This window comes from Podarcis filfolensis (genome assembly GCF_964270895.1).
Source record: "Podarcis filfolensis genome assembly, chromosome: 2".
Lineage (NCBI taxonomy): Eukaryota > Metazoa > Chordata > Lepidosauria > Squamata > Lacertidae > Podarcis > Podarcis filfolensis.
Genome location: NC_139605.1, coordinates 11,700,784 through 11,713,543, shown reverse-complemented (window position 1 = coordinate 11,713,543; position 12,760 = coordinate 11,700,784). Strand labels below are relative to the sequence as shown.

Here is a 12,760-nt window from a genome sequence, read left to right as displayed (position 1 = left end):
TTATTCTGGTCTGGTCTCTGTTCTTCGCATCCCGACAGAGAAGAACCTCAATTTCTGCTGCCTTCAGAGAGTCCAATTCTGATAAAGGAACTTGGACTTATTTTGTGGGACCCCTTCAGTTATTTACGACACCCCTCTCCCCCTCCTTTCTTCCAACCTAACATTGTGTGTAACACTAACTTGTCTCACAACAAATGAAACAGAATGGTAGAAAACACAGCCTGAAAAATGAGACAACGCACGTATTTCTGTACACTAAGAAATCTTTAATAAAAATATAAAAAAGAAAAGTGTAACAGCCTCATACACCACATAATCCTGCCTCCAGGAACTGCAGTGACATAGGCAAGGTATGAGATCCCATGTAATCCTCACAGCAACCCTGTGAGGTAGGGCAGGCTCAGCGGAGAGGTGCTGACTTACCCAGGCCTCGCAGAAAAACCCACAGTCCCTTGCTATCAGGAATGCTGATGAGGCAGCGTTGGCTGGCATGGAGAGAGGCCTTCACTTGAATGTGCCACAAATCCCTCAGACCTTCCCACTCACCAGGAAGTGTGAGGAGAGGGGCTTCGAGTCCCTAAATGGGATTTGTGTTACCTCAACTTTTGGCCAACCACCTTTCCCAAACTAGCTGTTCTCTATGAAGAGGGAGAAAAAAGCAATACTTTCCTTATTTTATTTTGCTGGGGGGGGGGATGTTAGAATTCCTGCTCCGTGATTGCAGTCATGGGATTTTTGTCTATCACATGACGGTGTATGTTTTGACTCCACAAAGTGGGAAGTGACGGAGACAGGATGTTTGTGTTACTGTGTTCCGTGAAGTGGGACTATTGTCCTTTGTTCTTTTTCTCTTTGCTGCCCGATGCTAGAGAGAGAGGGAGCCATGTTGCAGTGCTCCTATATGTAAATAAAGTAGATTAGCCAAAATGCTGAGTTGCTGAGGTCTGTCACGCAAGCTGTGAAGACTCTGCGGATCCCTAAGTGTACCGATGTCTGTTGCCATCGGTCGCTGTGATGTCCAGGCAGAAGAAAGCTTTTGAAGCTCCCGAACGAAAAACCAGGAGGGAGGGAACATGCCAGTCGGGCATGTGTCTCTGCCAGGGTCCTACTAGAGAGTAGGACGAGCTCCTGACAGGGAATACATCATCCATACCATAAAGATCCCTCATTGATAAGATGACTGCTGATGTTCCTTCCACCTCCATGATTCTATCACCATTGAATCAACAAACTATGAGCAGTGTTTTAATGCAAGTGGAAAGCATTTGGTGTCATAAGAACATAAGAGGAGCTCATCAAGATGAGTGGGATGTAATCCACTGAGAGCAGTCAAGTACAACATTCCTTGTTTTGCTAGAGTGGACATGCAAGGGAATGTTCGGTCCAGCCAGTCCAAATTTCCTGTTCCCCCTGGTCTGGAGCATCCTTCCTTGCATGTGACTAGTGGGTGGGCGTGACCTTTCCAGACCTGGTAAAAGGACAAGGCATGCTGCCACTCTCTCTCTTTTCCATCTTCCTTTCATCCTGCGAACTTCCCAGACTGCTAACTGCAGTCACTAGGTCAACCCACATATGGGGTAGACCTGTTTCTATATGTTTGTAACTTTAAGCCTAAAGCCTGCCTTCAGAGATCACACTATGCTCTGCCTGATTGTGAGTAAACTTTCTTTTTATTGCTTATGAATAAGACTGTGGTGTCTTTATTCTTTTAGGAGGGATTCAAGGGGTCTTACCAGGAAAATATTAGAACACATTTCAATCTGGACAAGCCAGATTGAATTGCGTATTGTCTTAAGAAACTCACACAAGTTTGCAACTAGTTTTCTGCTGTGTAAAGTGGAATGCACTCTGCTAAGTAAAGGAACTTGCTAGCACATGTTAGGAAGGATACTACCAGTAATAAACAATATATCCTCTCCTGCCACCCTGAACATTCCCACAAGATGCTTATGGCAGGGCTGGGTCGAAGGCAGATCTACTGACAGATCTCCAGTGACTGCAGAATATCACCTGTGGTTTCCAGCTGTCAACTGTCTTAACTTAACACAGCAACAACTCAAGAGCTCGCTATTACTGCAAAAGCTGCTGAAGTGAGGAAACCAGGCGTGGATTAATGTGCACATCTCTTGAGCTTGGCTCACAAATTCCTAGGCTGAGTGCATGCTCAGAGGCACCCTGTTCCTCAAGAGACCACCTTGGCTGTGAGTCCTGGAAAACCTGCTGTTCCCTGTCTTGCAGGCCTTTTCCCACCTGGCCCGGGAGTCCTGGATGCTTTAGTTGATATTCCTGCACTACAGGGGGTTGGACTAGATGACCCTCAGGATCCCTCCCAACTCTACAAGAAAGGGCAGGGATCTTGGAGGTCTCTTAGCGCAGTCTCAGGTCGTTTAGCCTGAGCTTCCACAGCCACTGCCCGCCAGGAACCCCTATGGGCAGGTTTGGCAGCAACAGCAGCAGGTATGTTCTAGATAATATTTTATTTTATTTTATTTTATTTTATTTTATTTTATTGCTAATCATGCTGCTTTAAATGCGCATTTCATATTCAACTTCCTTTAGTAATGCTTTCTTTTGAAATGATTAATTTTTTCGTTAACTTTGCTGCATTAAGTACGCTCTGTAATTGACCTTTGCAATGTTTTCTTTTGACATCTTTAAGATGATGTTATGTACTGAGTTGAATAGGATCCAAACTGCAGCAGTCTGATTGGTCCTAGAACAATAGGATCCAAAAGGCAGCAGTCTGATTGGCCCTAGAACAATAGGATTCAGAATGCAGCAGTCTGATTAGTCCTAGAACAATGCAGCAGTATGATTGGTTGGCAGGAACCACCCAATCATGCTCCAGATAGAAGTGAATCCACAACTTGATTGGCTTACAGTAGAATTCCAGAATTAGCCAATCATGTGCAGCCCATTGTGTAAATAATGTATATAAAGCAGATACTTTGAGGGGACATTCATTCATTCCTCCTCACCACTATGAGCTGAATAAAGAGCATGAAATCACTTTGCGACTCTGAGTATATTTCAGATGATATTTTACTTGCCTGCTAATTATGCTGATTTGAATGTATACTGTGTGTGTGTGTGTGTGTGTGTGCGTGCGTGCGTGCGTGCGTGCTCTAGGAGCATGCAGGTGGGAGGAGCTTAAGAGGTTCAGATTCATTCACTGACTTTCAGTGCGATTTGAGGATGTTGTGAAGTTCATAACAATACAAAAAATTCACTTGTCTCCAGCTGTCATCGGAAAATGCCTGCCTAAATGAACAGCCAGCCACGAACGATTTCCCTGTTGTTGTTGTTGTTTTTTAAAAAAACCATTGTTAGAGACTCAGGAGAGATCGTGCGTCACCTCCTTCCTGCAGAGGAAACACGCCCTGTTGCTGGCAGACAAGAAAGTGAAACCAACTTTCTTCCAGGCGAAGCGGCAGCCATGGATGCTTCTGGGGGTCCCGTGCAAGATCTCTTCGAGGAAGCCACTTGCTCCATCTGCCTGGAGTATTTCAAGGACCCAGTGATCATCCCGGAGTGCGGGCACAACTTCTGCCGAGCCTGCCTGATCCACTATTGGGGGAAATCCGAAGGAGAGGCTTCCTGCCCTGAGTGCAGGAAAACAGTTCAGCAGAGGAACCTCATCCCCAATCGGTCGCTGGCAAATGTTGCAGAAAAAGCCAAGATGCTCCGTGGGGATTTCTGTGGAAGAAAGCGGGCAGAAGGAAAGGAAAGGGTCTGCGAGAAGCACCAGGAGCCCCTGAAGCTGTTCTGCAAGGAGGACGAAAGCCCCATCTGTCTGGTGTGTGAAAGATCCAAGGAGCACAAAAGCCACGAGGTGGTTCCTCTGGAGGAGGCGTCCCAGGAGTACATGGTAGGAAACGGCAATGGGCCTTGATGGGGGAGGGCAGGGCAGGGCTGGGTGACAGGAGAGAGCAAAAATTGTGGGAAATGTTTATAATTTATTATGATTCAATTTGTAAATGTCTCTGCTTTCCTCCAAGGAGGAAGACCCCCCCAAAAAAACACAGACACACACAGGTTATAGTATTTATTGTATTTTAGTGTTTTGTTGGAAGCCGCCCAGAGTGGCTGGGGAAACCCAGCCAGATGGGCGGGGTATAAATAATAAATTATTTTTATATTATTATTCTCTGCTCTAGTGTCGAACAGCTCTTCAAAACCTGGAGCTTGAGTTGGTCTGAAGCAGTCTCTCAAGGGGATGGAGGGAGTTATGTTAAACCCATATTGGATTTGGTTGTCTTATTCAATCCACTGGGATAAATAAGTGGGAATCTCCACAAAAGACCCTGGAATGCAGGACAGCCATCTTGTTCAACTTCCCTCTTGCATGCATCCTAAAACTCAGCAGGAAAAGAAAATAGAACCAGACTGGAATTTTGTTTTGTCTTCAGAACCAGATCTGTAGGTGCTTAGGCCATCTGAGGAAGGAGAGGGAGAAGATCATGGCATTTAAAATGGACGCCGAAGAGGAAAGCCAAGACCTGCTCGTAAGTGTCAACATCCCTGGGAAGCAGAAAAGTATTGTTACAAGCACCCCACTCTCTGAGCGGTGAAAGCACTTCCCTCCGGTTCAGTTTGATTCCCGCCCCCCTTGGTATTTGTGATACATGGTTTTATTTACACATCTGTAGGCTGAGCATAATGGGACGCGGGTGGCGCTGTGGGTTAAACCACAGAGCCTAGGACTTGCCGATCAGAAGGTTGGTGGTTCGAATCCCCGCGACGGGGTGAGCTCCCTTTGCTCAGTCCCTGCTCCTGCCAACCTAGCAGTTCGAAAGCACGTCAAAATGCAAGTAGATCAATAGGTACTGCTCCGGCGGGAAGGTAAACGGCGTTTCGGTGTGCTGCGCTGGTTCGCCAGAAGCGGCTTAGTCCTGCTGGCCACATGACCCGGAAGCTGTACGCCGGCTCCCTCGGCCAATAAAGCGAGATGAGTGCCGCAACCCCAGAGTCTGTCACAACTAGACCTAATGGTCAGGGGTCCCTTTACCTTTACCTTACTATTTGGAGTGGCCAGAACTCCCACCAAAAAAAGTTCACAAAAGAGCATTCCTAAGTGGTGGGTGGGTGTATGCAAGGTTTTGTGAACATTGGTGTGATGTCTCCGAAATGTCAAAAGAGCCCTTTTAAGGGAATTCTCTTACCTGATCTGAGGCTGCAAAGTCATATTCAATCCTGCTGCTGGCAAGCTGTCCTTATTTTTCTGCCTACTTGTTGCAGAATCAAATGGGAGCAGAGATGGAAAAGACAGTGGCTGAGTTCAGACGTCTACACCAGTTTTTGGAAGAACAAGAGAAGGCTCTGCTGGCCAAGATGGCAGAGGTGGAGAAGGAGATCGCCAAGAAAAGGGAGGAGCACCTGGCCAGACTCTCCAGGGAACTCTCCGCTTTTGATAGTGCCATTTGGGAGATGGAGGAGAAGCTTCAGGAACCAGCAAGTGAACTCCTGCAGGTCAGGCCTGGTCTTGCTTCTGAGCTTCCTAACTAACTGGTTGTGGGATGCTGAATCCGAGGGCCCTTGCTTGCCAGTTCACAGATGGGATGGACTTTCCATCACTTGGCATCCTTCTCATCTTGAAGGTTGATGTTTAGAGGTTAATGAAAAAGCAGAAGGGGCCAGCTCATAATCAGTATAAAATTATTGAGAGAGTAATCCTCTCTCTTTTCCCACCCTGTCTTTCTCTCCCTCCTTCTGTCGCTCTGAATTGCCTCCACTGAATTCAATCTCTTCTTTCCTTCCAGGACATTGGAAGCTTCTTGTGGAGGTAAGCAAACAGAAAACACTTCAGGTTGGTCGGAAAACTCATTGCACTTGTGGAAAAACTGTTATTTCCCCCATTCTCTCTTTTAAAATGGTTCACGTTAAATGATTCTAGTCCTCGGTGTCTAAAGACCCTATGTTTCACTCACTTCCAGAAAATGAAATAACATCTACTTTTACATTGTAGCATAATCCTTTTGCTTCTATATATAATAAGTCCTTGCCTTTGGGGCTGCATCATAATTTGTGCAGTACAGTGGAACCTCGGCTCCCAAACGATCAAAAACCGAAAGTGACTGTGCGGTGCGGCTTCTGATTGGCTGTAGGAAGCTCCTGCAGCCAATCGGAAGCCACGCCTAGGTTCTCAAACCATTTCAGACTCCCAGAATGGATTATGTTTGGGAACCAAAGTTCCACTGTAGATCTGCAAGCCACCTGCCTGCTGCTTTTCACCATGTGCTAAAAACCCTGATCTCAGCTCACCATGGTGTATCCCTAATGTGGAGATGAGCTGACATCAAGATGAGGCACCTGGCTTTTCAGAAAGCTCTTTGCGTTAGAGGGATGGTGAGTTGACCTTGTTCTTCTCCCCTAGGTATCGGGAGAAGTTTGAGGATCCCCCTATTGCTTTTCCTCCTGCCCTGAAGTGGAGGATCTGGGACTTCTGCGATATAAATCCCTTTCTGGAGGGTGTCATGAAGCAGTTCAGAGGTACCAAGAGTGGTTTCCATGGTTTATAGTGGGCATTTAAGAAAAAATGTTCAAAAGAGATTGGCTATCTAAAATGATGGAATACTTCGTTATTGTTGAACTAACAAGGAGGATAAGAGGAGATATGGTACAAAAAGTGAATAAGGAGTGGGCTATCTTTAAGGAATACATCAAAATTTATGTGGGAAAAGTAGAATTTCTGACAGATATTGAGTGAATCCAGAAAATGGTTAGAGTGAATGGAGAGTAAAGTCAAGATAGAAGAGATTAAAGAAATAATGAAATGCATTTAAGTTAGTTGGAAAAATAAAGTAGCTTAACTAGAATGGCTGGAAGTCAAGTCACTTGGTGGGTGTCCGTGTGGGGTAGGTGTGTAGGTATGTTGATATGTACAGTATAGGTAGGTATTATATAGAGTAATGTAGGTATGTTTTATGTTATGAAAATAAGGTAGTGTGTTATGTATGTGTGTTGTGTAAATGTATATGTAAATAAATTTTTTTGGGGGGTGGGAATAAGAAAAAATGTTCATAAAAGGCTCCAGGTTGCTTGTCATATTAGCAGTGTCGGGAAAATGGGAGAGCTGAGTGTGAAAGGAAAAGGCAATTATCTTCCATTATGGAAAAAGGCCGTGGTCAAAGCTCCCTCCTACAAAACGGAATCTGCTCATTTATACCTATTAGTGCTTCTGCATCTGCCATTGCTTAAGGATAGGAGCAGGGAGTGAATCTGCATAGGAACCTGCCTCAGGTTGAGTCAGGCCATTGCTCCATCTCACTCAGTATTGTCTACACTGGCTGGCAGCCACTCCAGGATTCCAGGCAAGAATTTCTCCCATCCCTATCTGGAGATTCCAGGCGTTGAACCTGAAACCATTCTTGTGTAAAGCTCTTCTATGAAGTCAGGGCCATTCCCTGCCACAAGCAGTAAAGGTAAAGGGACCCCTGACCGTTAGGTCCAGTCGTGACCGACTCTGGGGTTGTGGCGCTCATCTCACTTTATTGGCCGAGGGAGCCAGCGGACAGCTTCCGGGTCATGTGGCCAGCATGACTAAGCCGCTTCTGGCGAACCAAAGCAGCACACGGAAACGCCGTTTACCTTCCCGCCAGAGCGGGACCTATTTATCTACTTGCACTTTGATGTGCTTTCAAACTGCTAGGTTGGCAGGAGCAGGGTAGGGATTCGAACCGCCAACCTTCTGATCAGTAAGCCCACTGATCAGAACCCGCGTCCCGCCACCTGCCACAAGCAGTGGGCACTGCTAAAGAACAGCCCATCCTCCCAACGGCAGCAAACATCTCGAGGAAACAGCAAATACACCCCATCCACTCTGCATGGGGGTCTGACTTTATTTCCCAACTGAAAAGGGGACTTCTCAAATCACTTAGTCTGAATTCAGCCTGATCTTTTATTTCCCTTCCCTCCCCCTCCCCTTTTATGAAGATCACCTGCTCTGAGACCCCACAGCTAATTGTCCCCTGGTCTCCTCGCTGGCCCAAGTAGGACCAATTCAGCCAGCTAGCCCTGGGGATTATCTAATTGCTTATTTCCCCTAAATTGATCTCTAAATTTTGAATTTTATTGTTATTCATGTTTTTACATTGTATTTTATGCTGCTTTTACAATTACCGTATTTTTCGCTCTATAAGACGCACCAGACCACAAGACGCACCTAGTTTTTGGAGGAGGGAAACAAGAAAAAAAATATTCTGAATCTCAGAAGCCAGAACAGCAAGAGGGATCGCTGCACAGTGAAAGCAGCAATCCCTCTTGCTGTTCTGGCTTCTGTGATAGCTGCGCAGCCTGCATTCGCTCCATAAGACGCACACACATTTCCCCTTACTTTTTAGGAGGGAAAAAGTGAGTCTTACAGAGCAAAAAATACAGTAAGTGTTTTAAATTTGTTGTTAGCCGCCATGAGCTTGGTTTTTGAACCGGGAAGGGTGGGGTATAAATAAAAATTTATTATTACTTATTATTATTATTAGCCCCTTTGCTTATGAGCTGAGACATAATCTCGCACTTTTCCCAAGTCAGTCTCACATTTCCCAAGCACAAATCTCAGGTGGTGCAATGAGTCAGTGTGTCCGGCTGTTAACCAGAAGGTGGGTGGTTCGCGCCTACCCAGGGATGGCTGTAGGCAGGATTCCTGCATTGTAAGGGGTTGGACTAGATGATTTCTTGAGGTCCCTTCCAAATCTGCACTTCTGTGAGTCTGTTGGTAGCTGGGCAGTGGAACCCTGTCGCTGCTTTGGGGTTTGCTGCCCCCTTTTATTATGACCTTGGTGGTGGGGGGGTTGTAAAAGAGCAACTGGTGTTGAGGCCTCTAGGCCTGGGTTGCCTGAATCTGAAGGCTCCTCATGGATGCTGGAGATTGGGGGGGGGGCATTCTGGATGAAGGGCCTGCTCTCTGAGAAAATGTGATGTAAAGGTCCATATAGTTAAAGCCATGGTTTTCCCAGTAGTGATGTATGGAAGTGAGAGCTGGACCATGAAGTAGGCTCATCGCCAAAGAATTGATGCTTTTGAATTATGGTGCTGGAGGAGACTCTTGAGAGTCCCATGGACTGCAAGAAGATCAAACCTCTCCATTCTGAAGGAAATCAGCCCTGAGTGCTCACTGGAAGGACAGATCCTGAAGCTGAGGCTCCAGTACTCTGGCCACCTCATGAGAAGAGAAGACTCCCTGGAAAAGACCCTGATGTTGGGAAAGATGGAGGGCACAAGGAGAAGGGGACGACAGAGGATGAGATGGTTGGACAGTGTTCTCGAAGCTACCAGCATGAGTTTGACCAAACTGCGGGAGGCAGTGGAAGACAGGAGTGCCTGGCATGCTCTGGTCCAGGGGGTCACGAAGAGTCCAACATGACTAAACGACTAAACAACAACAACAAAAGGGCTGACCCTTGGCACCAACACATCATCCTTGCCCTCACTTATAGCATGCTGCAATATTGTGGTGTTGTTCCCAGATTCGTTGTGAGGATGACAGTGTTTTTTTTTTCTTCCACAGACACTCTGGGATCTGGATTTCAGCTGCAGCAAGGTATGTTATTTTGGGGTCTGATGGTGGCCCATATTTCCAGAGGAGATGAGATCCGCCTCTCAAAAGACGAGGCCGCTGGACAAAGTGGGGTTCCGTTCCCAAAATGTGCTCCTTGTCTGCCTTCGCAGGCTTTTCACTGTTCAGAAGAGCCTATATATTTTAACTGGGGTGTGGCACAATCGCCCCACATCACTGTGGGAAAGAGAAGTTCCAAGGATCTATCCTTCACAAGCGTTTTTGCACAGTTCAGTCCGATGGTTTCCTTCTTAACTCAATGGAGGCCTTTAAATTCATTTACAAATATACACGGGTTGAGCATAGGTTCACTCCTTAAATTCTCCAGCAGCCAAGTCTGCATCAGACCTCCAGGAAGAGGCAGCAAGGATCTCAAAAAGCTGTAAATTTACACAGCCCAAATTCAGGTCTTTCTGTCTCTCACTCAAGCTCCAGGTTTTCTTCATGCCCAGACATTGGCGTGACATTATCATGCGCAGGGGAAACATTCCCCCTCTCATGGTCTTCCAGGTATTCCATAATCATTTAGCCTCCTCTCGAAAGAAAAACCATGAATGCAGCCGCTTTGCCAGGACTATGAAAGCAGTCTCTCCAGCAACACTTCTGGCTGCATTATCCCTCCCCTGCCCACACCCCCAACATGGGGGATGAATGAATTTTATTATTTCAGTCACAGACCAGTTCCAGCCCACACACAATATCAAGGAAGTCATAAAACATGATCGGGATACATTTGAATTTACAATTAGGTATAACAGGGACGCGGGTGGCGCTGTGGGTTAAACCACAGAGCCTAGGACTTGCCAATCAGAAGGTCGGTGGTTCGAATCCCTGCGATGGGGTGAGCTCCCGTTGCTCGGTCCCTGCTCCTGCCAAGCTAGCAGTTCGAAAGCACATCAGAGTGCAAGTAGATAAATAGGTACTGCTCCGGTGGGAAGGTAATACGGCGTTTCCATGCTCTGCTCTGGTTTGCCAGAAGGGCCTTAGTCATGCTGGCCACATGACCCGGAAGCTGTACGTCGGCTCCCTCGGCCAATAAAGCAACATGAGCGCCACAACCCCAGAGTCAGCCATGACTGGACCTAATGGTCAGGGGTCCCTTTACCTTATAACAGGGACAATATAGATATAGCAACCATTAAAAAATATATAAATTAAAACTAAGTCACTAGCATACAGTGGTACCTCGGGTTACATACGCTTCGGATTACATATGCTTCAGGTTACAGACTCTGCTAACCCAGAAATAGTACCTCAGGTTAAGAACTTTACCTCAGGATGAGAACAGAAATTGTGCTCCGGCGGCAGCAGGAGGCCCCATTAGCTAAAGTGGTGCTTCGGGTTAAGAACAGTTTCAGGTTAAGAACGGACCTCCGGAACGAATTAAGTACTTAACCCGAGGTACCACTGTATAACCTAAAATTAAAACCTTAATCATTATGATAGCACAGCTTGTTCCCTAAGATTTATGGAAATCGCACAGAATTTGGCTACCCTTAACGTGATCTCAGGATCCTTGTCCTCTACCAAGGATTTTAGACATTGAAGTCAACATGGGGGAGAAATTGCTGGATGTGGAGGCAGAGGTTCAGCCTGGCCTAGTGCTGGGCACCAACAAAAGGGATATTCCAACAGCTGGAAAAGGTGCAGAAAAGGAAGCATCAAGACTTGCTCCCTCCAGAACTGGATTTTGGCAATAAAATGCCCAAGCCCAGCCACATAACCTGGGAGCTAGTCACCCAAACAGGAGCTTTCGGAGACTCAAACTGGCCACTTCACTTGGGGGGAGTGTCGAGAGAGGCTAAGTAATCCACCACCCCCCATTTTCATAAGTGGGAAAACACAGAAATAGCTCTGTTGTATTTTTTTGTGCCTCAAACGGCAGGTTTGAAAGTATTTTACATGAATAATTGAAACCTGGGTCATGCTCACAAGGAGGATATCTTTCATTGCCAGTTTTTCCTGAGGTTTCAAGCGAGGTCTTTGCTGGAACATTGGCTGAAAAAGATTGAGCTACGAATCAGGGACTCCCTGCTTTGAATCTCCCCTTTGCCACCTACTCACCGATTGGCCTTAGACAAGCTGTTTCTATGTCACCCTCAGTCCTCCTATCTGAAAAATGGGGATAATAATACGGATTTGCCTTAAGGGTCTTTGTAAGGTTTATAACTACAGTGGTACCTCAGGTTACAGACGCTTCAGGTTACAGACTCCACTAACCCAGAAATAGTACCTCGGGTTAAGAACTTTGCCTCAGGATGAGAACAGAAAACGTGTAGCGGCAGCGGGAGGCCCCATTAGCTAAAGTGGTACCTCAGGTTAAGAACAGTTTCAGGTTAAGAATGGGCCTCCAGTACGAATTAAGTTCTTAACCCGAGGTACCACTGTAGATAGCACATGTGGAGTGCTTTGAAGAACTAAAAAGCCTAGTGTAAATGTGAATTGGTATTTTTTAAGGATCTCGTTTCCAAATGAAGTGCTTAGAAGCCCTGTTAATTTGGGAGGAAATGCTGTTCCTGTCACGTGTCGACACGTAAGCCTGTCTCTCTTCCCTTTCCTCACCTGCTTCCACAGAAAACGTAACTCTGGATCCAGACACAGCCCATCCCCACCTCGTCCTGTCTGAGGATCGTAAGAGAGTGAGATTTGGCGACGAGGAACAAGATCTGCCCAACAATTGCGAGAGATTCGACAAGCATCCCTATGTGCTGGGAGGCGAGGGGTTCACAGGCGGAAGACATTTCTGGGAGGTCGTTGTGGGGAGTGAGGTGGGCTGGGCTGTGGGGGTGGCCAGGAAGTCTGTGAAGAGGAAGGGTCAGATCACGTTTGGTCCTGAGGAAGGGGTCTGGGGTCTGGGGAAGTGGGCAGGAGAATACAAGGCCTCCTCCCACGCTGCTATGACCCTGCGCAAGGAGCCCAAGAGGATCCGAGTGGCCCTGAACTGTGAAGGGGGACGGGTGTCCTTTTACGATGCAGATAGGGCAGCCCTCCTCTACACATTCTCAGAAGCCCCCTTCTCAGGAGAGACCCTCGTGCCCTTGTTTTGGGTGCCCCGTAAAGCCCACCTGACGCTCTCTGACTAAGGGAGGACAGCACAGACAGAAGACGTACATCAAAACAGGTTTATTATTATTATTTTGCTTGCTTGCTTAGCTCCTGCACTGACTCGTGTAGTGAGTAGGGAGGGCCAACAGGTTGGTGTCCTAACTG

General features: G+C 46.7%; 1 protein-coding gene across 1 annotated transcript in view; it reads left to right on the top strand.

Annotated features, from left to right (window-relative positions):
• Positions 1-3,124: 3,124 nt before the first annotated feature.
• The window catches only part of LOC310758188 (uncharacterized protein), a 28,142-nt gene continuing 18,506 nt past the window's right edge, over positions 3,125-12,760 (top strand). The window contains exons 1-7 of the mRNA XM_083604116.1: positions 3,125-3,868; positions 4,410-4,505; positions 5,239-5,469; positions 5,760-5,782; positions 6,374-6,489; positions 9,503-9,535; positions 12,125-12,627. Coding sequence (XP_083460242.1) covers positions 3,266-3,868; positions 4,410-4,505; positions 5,239-5,469; positions 5,760-5,782; positions 6,374-6,489; positions 9,503-9,535; positions 12,125-12,627 — 1,605 coding nt within the window. The 5' untranslated portion in view covers positions 3,125-3,265. The remainder of the gene's footprint in view (positions 3,869-4,409; positions 4,506-5,238; positions 5,470-5,759; positions 5,783-6,373; positions 6,490-9,502; positions 9,536-12,124; positions 12,628-12,760) is intronic.